The 7,208-nt window shown below is 40.8% G+C and overlaps 1 protein-coding gene across 1 annotated transcript in view; it reads left to right on the top strand.

Moving 5' to 3' along the window:
• Positions 1-827: 827 nt before the first annotated feature.
• LOC127010300 (FMRF-amide neuropeptides-like) overlaps positions 828-7,208 on the top strand; it is an 85,946-nt gene continuing 79,565 nt past the window's right edge. The window contains exon 1 of the mRNA XM_050884161.1: positions 828-970. Within this exon, the coding sequence (XP_050740118.1) occupies positions 963-970 (8 nt within the window). The 5' untranslated portion in view covers positions 828-962. The remainder of the gene's footprint in view (positions 971-7,208) is intronic.

The following is a 7,208-nucleotide window of genomic DNA, read 5'->3' as shown; positions in this document are numbered from 1 at the left end:
GGAATATTATATTAGACTCACCTCAGTACACCTGCGCTTCCCCTCACCTGCCTTACCAATAATAATAATAATAATAATAATAATAATAATAATAATAATAATAATAATAATAATAATGATAATAATAGTAATAGGTAGGTAGGAAAAAAGAGTAGGATGGAAACTGTAAAGAAAGAAGAGATTGAAGTAGAAAGGAAGGAAGAAAGGAAGTATGGAATGAAGGAAGGAAAAAAGAATGCAAGAAAAAAAAAAACTACATTAACATTAAAAGCAACGGCAGTACCAATAGCAATAATAGTAATGATAATAACAATAATAATAATAATAATAATAATAATAATAATAATAATAATAATAATAATAATAATAATAATAATAATAATAAGACGAAGAACAATAACTAGAAGAAGAAGAAGAAAATGTAAAAAGAAGTAGAAGAGAAAAAAAAGGTAAATGAAAAAGAAGATAAATAAGTAAAAAGTAGTAGTAGTAGTAGTAGTAGTAGTAGTAGTAGTAGTAGTAGTAGTAGTAGTAGTAGTAGAAGCAGTAGTAGTAACACCAACACGAAGATAACGAAGAAGACGAAGAGAAGAAGTAGGAGAGACTGTAAGAGGGAGATGAGAAAGAATAGGAGGAGGAGGAGGAGGAGGAGGAGGAAGAGGTGGGTGGGTGGGTGGAGAAGACCAGAGAGGAAAGGAAGTCCGTAGGAGGTAGAGGAGGAGGAGGAGAAGGAGGAGTAGGTGGAGGCAGGAGAAGCTACACTATGATTGGTGGACGAGGGCAGGAGTGGGCGTGGCCGGGAGCGTGTCAGGGGCGTGGGCCGAGGCGGGTTGGGACGCTTGATATAGGGCAACAAGTGAGGGTCTCGGCACAGCCACGCACCAGCCGGCCGCACCGACAGACATCCTCTGACACCCGGTGCTCAACACTTACTCTCTTGCTCTCCCGCCACCACAACAGCAATGGCAGGGTAAGGCAGGGCACGAACAGGACAGAGACGTGTTAGTGTGTCTCTTAGCTCTTGGCAGGGTAAGGTTTGGCTCGCAGAAGACCTATAGAAGTGTTAGTGTGTGATATGTAGCGCGGGTACATTGAACACGGGAAGGATCAAGTGGTTTCTGTGTGTTTGAGTGTTTGTAAGGGTAAGGATGGGCACGGAAAGGACCTAGAAGTGGTTGTGTGCTTGTGACTGTATTCTAAAAGTAGGGTAAGATTGGGGGCGGAAAAAACTTAAGTGGTGTTTGTGTTTGTATGTGTGCGTGTGGTTAAACGGGGCACGGAAAAGACCTAGAGTTGTTTGTGCGTGAAGTGGTGTTTGTGTTACTTATGTGTGTTGCATATGTGTGTGTTTGTTGTCTAATGAAAGTTTAAAGGCACATAGGGAATGACGTTATGTGTGTGTGTATGTGTGTGTATATTTCTTTGTGAGACAGTGCGCAGAAAGTTTCAAGTGGTGTTTGTGTGTGTTTGTATACGTGTGTGTGTGTGTGTGTGTGTGTGTGTGTGTGTGTGTGTGTGTGTGTGTGTGTGTGTGTGTGTTGGTGTGCTTATTCCTGCATCTCTTTCGTTTCTCAGTCTGTTTTACCTCGTGGGATGGAAAGACTTGAGGCGCGGAAAGTTTCAAGTGGTGTTTGTGCTCTTTGTATGTTGTGTCTGTGTGTTTGATATCGGCGGGGCAAGATAACGGACGCAGAAGGACTCAAGTGGTGTTTGTACGTGTGTGTGTGTGTGTGTGTGTGTGTGTGTGTGTGTGTGTGTGTGTGTGTGTGTGTGTGTGTGTGTGTGTGTTTTATTTTCTGTTTATTTTTCGTGTCTCAAACTTTCTCGGCTCGTGGCAGTGGTGTTTTCTGCTTATCTATATTGTGTTTCTTGTTTGTGTGTGTTTGTGTGTGTGTTTGCGTGTGTTTCTTTATACTGCTTTTCCTTCTTTACTTCTTTTTATTTTTCACTTTACTTGTTTAATTTTTCACTTCTGTTAACCTCCTTTTCCCTCTCCACTTTTTTCCTTCTTTTCCTTCTCCACTTCAATTCACTTCTTTTTCCTTCTCCACTTCTCTTTATTTCATTTTCCTTTTTTACTTCTCTCCACTTCTTTTTCTTTCTTAACTTCTCTTTACTTTTCTTTACTCCTTTTTACTCCCTTTTCCTTCTCCACTTCTCCTTACTTCTTATTTCTTCATTATTTCTTCACTTTCTTTTCCTTCCTTCTTCATTCCTTCTTCACTTCTCTTTATTTCTTATTCCTATTATTCCTGTTCCTAATTGTACTCCTTCTTTTGGGTCTTCTACTCCTTTGCTTCTGTCTTTTTTCTGTTTTTATCTATTCTTCTTTCTTCTTTGGTTCTCCTCCTTCCTTCTTTATCTACTCTTATCCTTCTCCTCCTTCTTCTTTATCTTCCTTCTCTTCTTTTTCTTACCAACTCAATTGCTTTTATTTACTTATCTCTTGGAGTTAAAACACAAAACACGCCAAGGACTAAACTGCCTCTCGTTACCTCAATGGTGTGTGTTTCTTTATTCGTGTTTGTCTAAGTGTGTGTTCGTGTTTTATTCTTATTTTCCTTTTCTGTTTTATTTTTTTCGTTTTTTTCTCGCATTTCTTGGAAGGGTGAGATTGGATGCGTTAAGAACTAAGCGCTGTTTGTCTCTTTTTATTCCAGTTACGTGTGTGTGTGTTTGTGTGTATGTGTGTGTGTGTGTGTGTGTGTGTGTGTGTGTTTGTGTGTGTTTGTTTTATTTATTTTTTCTTTCTGTTTTATTTTCCGTTTCTCTCTCTCTCTTATCTCTTAGCAGGGTTGAGATAGGGCACGCAGAGGACCAAGTGTTTCTCTCTCTCTCTCTCTCTCTCTCTCTCTCTCTTATTCCTTTTCTTTAATGCCTTAGATTTATTAACCTATTCTTTCTTTTTTCTAATAAATCATCATCTTTATTTTCTCTTTCTCTTCTCCTTTGTTTCTCTCTGTCTCCTTTCTCTTTTTTCCCATTATCATATTTCCTTATTTATTTATTTTCTCATTTTCTTATTTTCTTACATATCTATTTTTCCAATTGTCTCATTTTCTTATTGTCATATTTTCCTATCCTCATATATTTCTCAATTTCTGTTTTTTTCTCATTTTTTCTTGTTTTATGTTGTATTATATTCCCATTTTCGTATCTTCTTGTTTTTCCACTTTTTCTCGTTTCTTACCTTCGTTCAACTTTCCTTCTGTAGCAACTTTCTTCTTTTCTTCTTTTCTTCGTTTCTTTTTCCTTCTTCTTGATCTGTATTTTTCTTCTTCGTCGTGTTTTTCCTTGCACCTCCAACGCTTAACTTCCTCACCTGTTTGTCTTCATCTCTCTCTCTCTCTCTCTCTCTCTCTCTCTCTCTCTCTCTCTCTCTCTCCTTTCTCTTATTTTCTCTCATTCCTTTATACACATCATTTACTCTTTTCCCATCTCTCTCATTTTCTTTTATTTTCCTTTTATTTTTCTATTTTCTCTTCTCTTCTCTCTCTCTCTCTCTCTCTCTCTCTCTCTCTCTCTCTCTCTCTCTCTCTCTCTCTCTCTCTCACTCTCTCTAATGGAAACGTACCGACTGCAGAAACACTTGAAACAGCTAATTTACGTTTCCCTGTAGTGTTTCGCTCGCTCAGTACTCGATGGAAATACAGTGTTGTGTGTGTGTGTGTGTGTGTGTGTGTGTGTGTGTGTGTGTGTGTGTGTGTGTGTGTGTGTGTGCGCGTCACTTTTCCTCTCCTTTCCCTTTCTTCCATGACGCCGTTTGGTATAATCTTTTGCTGTGTATGTCCCTCTCCTCCTCCTCCTCTTCTTCCTCTTCCTCCTCCTCCTCTTGGGAAGCCCCGGGAAAGGGGGGGAGGGAGGTTGTGTTAATTAAGTGTGTATACCTGTGTGTTTGTTTGTTTGTGTGTTTGTTTATGTCCCTTACCTGGGGGCTGCTGTTTGTGTAATTGCCTGTGCTGTCTGTTTTTATTTTCTCCTCCTCCTCCTCCTCCTCCTCCTCCTCTTCTTCCTCTTCTTCTTCCTCCTCTTGCTTTTATTCTTGTACTAAACCTTCTCCTCCTCCTCCTCCTTCTTCTTGTTCTTCGTCCTTCTCTTCGTCCTCCTCCTCCTCCTCCTCCTCCTCCTGTTCATTCCTTTTTTTTTTTCAACTTCCTCCTCCTCCTCCTCTTCTTGTTCTCCCGTTCCTCATCCGCTTTTTTTTTTCTCTCTCTCTCTCTCTCTCTCTCTCTCTCTCTCTCTCTCTGCCCTTGGAATTACTAGTTTGTTGTTGTTTTCATTATTATTATTATTTATTTATTCTTTTTCTTCCTCCTCCTTTTTTTTCTTGGTATCTCCTCAATTTCAGTTTCCTTTCATTTTTGTTGTTGTGGAAAAAAGTCTTGGGTATCTTGTCTCCCGGTTTCACTATCTCTCTTCTTCTTCTTCTTCTTCTTCCTCTTTATCTTCTTCCAGGTGTCTGTTTCCTTGCATATTCAGTCACATTCTTTACGTCCTTGTCATCTTCGTCTTCCTCCTCCTCCTTCTCCTTCTCATCCACTTCTTTCTCCTCCTTCTCATCCTTCTCCTCTTCCTCGTACTCCTGTTTGTTTTCTTCTTCTTCTTCTTCCTCTTCTCCTCCTATATCTCCTCCTCTCCTCCTCCTCCTCTTCTTCTTTGTCCTCCTCATCCTCACCCGACTCCTACTCCTGTTTCTTTTCTCATAATCTCACCTCCTCCTCCTCCTCCTCCTCCTCCTATTCTCGCCTCGTCGCCTCATCATACAGCGAAAAAAACGTTATAAGGGCCGTCACGGAGGACTCTTATACATTAATTCTCATTCTGGGCCCGGGTGATATATCTTGGTCTGCCTTAGAACTAAATGTCGCACCCTCCTCCTCCTCCTCCTCCTCCTCCTCCTCCTCCTCCTCTTCTTCTTCCTTCTGTTAATTTTATACTTTTACTTCTCCTCCTTTTGGTTCTTCTACTCTTTCTCTACAGTCTTTTTTTTCTCTATTCCCTCTTCTTTTTTCTTCTTTGTTTCTCCTCCTTCCTTCTTCTCCTCCTCCACCACTTCTTTCTTCTTCTGCTTCTTCTACTTTTACTCTTTTTCCCGTTGGTCTGTTTTTTATGTTTCTTTTTTTCCTTCTAATCTTCTTCTCCATCGTTATCTACCTCCTCTTTTTCCTCCTCTTCCTCCTTCTCCTTCTTCTCCTCCTTTCTTCCTAATACTTTTTTCCTCTTTCCCCTTTTCCTCATCTTTATCTATAGTTTACTGGCTCTTCCTCTTCTTCAACTTCTATTTCCTCCTCCTCCTCCTCCTCCTCCTCCTCCTGTCTCCAATTTTTCTCTCTCATCTCCCCAAGATATTCAAGTTCATGTATTTCTCTGGACCACACTTTCTCACTCTCTTGATATATTTACTCTCTCTCTCTCTCTCTCTCTCTCTCTCTCTCTCTCTTATTTTCCTTATTTTCCCACATATACTCCTTCTCTTCTCTCTCTCTCTCTCTCTCTCTCTCTCTCTCTCTCTCTCTCTCTCTCTCTCTCTCTCTCTCTCTCTCTCTCTCTCTCTCTCTCTCTCTCTCTCTCTCTCTCTCTCTCTCTCTCTCTCTCTCTCTCTCTCTCTCTCTCTCTCTCTCTCTCTCTCTCTCTCTCTCTCTCTCTCTCTCTCTCTCTCTCTCTCTCTCTCTCTCTCTCACCTTCTCGCTCCCTCCCCTCTCTCTCTGCTAAGCCCTTGAGAATGCGGCTCATTATCTTACACTATCATGGTGGAAATTCAGGTGATCTCGCCAGCACGTTCATCTCGCTCGCGCCCTAAAACACCCTGACAGCCATCGCATTTTGAGCTCCCTTAATCTGACTCAGCGCTCGCCTCTTACAACCGCCGTGGACACCCCTGCCTACCTACCCTTTCTCTTGTTCCCGGCCTTGCTGCCCCTGTTTCCCTCCTTACCCTCCTTTCTCTCTGTCCTTTCTTTCCTACCTGTCTTCCTCATACCTTGCACGGGGATGGAGAGAGAGAGAGAGAGAGAGAGAGAGAGAGAGAGAGAGAGAGAGAGAGAGAGAGAGAGAGAGAGAGAGAGAGAGAGAGAGCGAAAGAGAGAAAGAGAGAATGACAGTGAAAAAAAAAGCAAATATTCAGAAACGTAAGTATGAAAAGAAAATCTATTCAGCATGAGAGAGAGAGAAAAAGAAAGTGAGAGAGAGAGAAAGTGAGAGAGTGAGTGAGTGGCAGGCCAGTCCAATCTCATTTCCCGCCGCGAGACCCCTGAAGGGCCGTTTCTGAGGGCGCTGTTTTGTCTGTGCTCGCCCTGGGAATAGTTATGAGGATTCCTGTGCTCTTAAGGCGGCCGGGATCACCTTAGTCCGTCCTGCAAAAAGAGACGAAGAAAAAAGTGGGGAGGGAGGGAGAGGGCAGGGGAAGTGTAGGCCTCTTCAAGTATGTCTTAGTTCGCGTTTTCTTTCTTTCTTTTCATTTCTTTTTGGAGGTGTGACTGTGTGCGTGTTTGGTTAATTTATGAGGTGAGTTTTCTGAGCTTTAATTTTTTTTTGAATGTGTGTTTTCTGTTGTTCTTTACGTTTATCTCTCTTTCTTTTATCATTGCTTTCTTCTTTTCTATTTCCTTTATTTCCTTCGTTCTGTCCAGCGCCATATGACCCTCCAGTTGCGGTGCCAAGATATAATGCCTCAATAATCATCATCCTTCGTTTCGCTCTTTCCATATGATTAATTTTTTGGGGTTATGAGTTTTATCTTCTTAGTTTTGATATGTTTTTTTCATGTGTTCGATGTCATTTTCATATTATTATTTAAGTTTACCTGAACCTTTCCTTCCTTCCGTCCGTCTTTCTTTTTTTTCTTTTCCCTTCCCTTCGTTTCTGTTTTTCCCTGAGACCAAGTTTGGGGGTAAGTTCTTTAATTTCCTAGGCTTGTGATTTATGTTTTCGTTTTCATATGATTATTTAAGTTTACCTGTTCCTTTCTTTCCTTCCGTCTTTGTTTTTTTTCTTTTCCCTTCCCTTCGTTTCTGTTTTTCCCTGTGACTAAGTTTTGGGGTAAGTTCTTTAATTTCCTAGGCTTGTGATTTATGTTCATGTCCTTTTCAGTTCTTTCAGTTTGCCGTTTTCTTACTTCTTTCTTATCTCTCACTTAGTTCTCCTCTGATTTATATGTGGTTCAAGTTTTAGGTTTCGAATTTAGGTTTGTGAAGTGTTTGCGTTATTTT

This window comes from Eriocheir sinensis, chromosome 43 (assembly GCF_024679095.1).
Source record: "Eriocheir sinensis breed Jianghai 21 chromosome 43, ASM2467909v1, whole genome shotgun sequence".
Lineage (NCBI taxonomy): Eukaryota > Metazoa > Arthropoda > Malacostraca > Decapoda > Varunidae > Eriocheir > Eriocheir sinensis.
The sequence above is the reverse complement of the archived record's forward strand: the minus strand, read 5'-3'. Positions and strand labels throughout refer to the sequence as shown.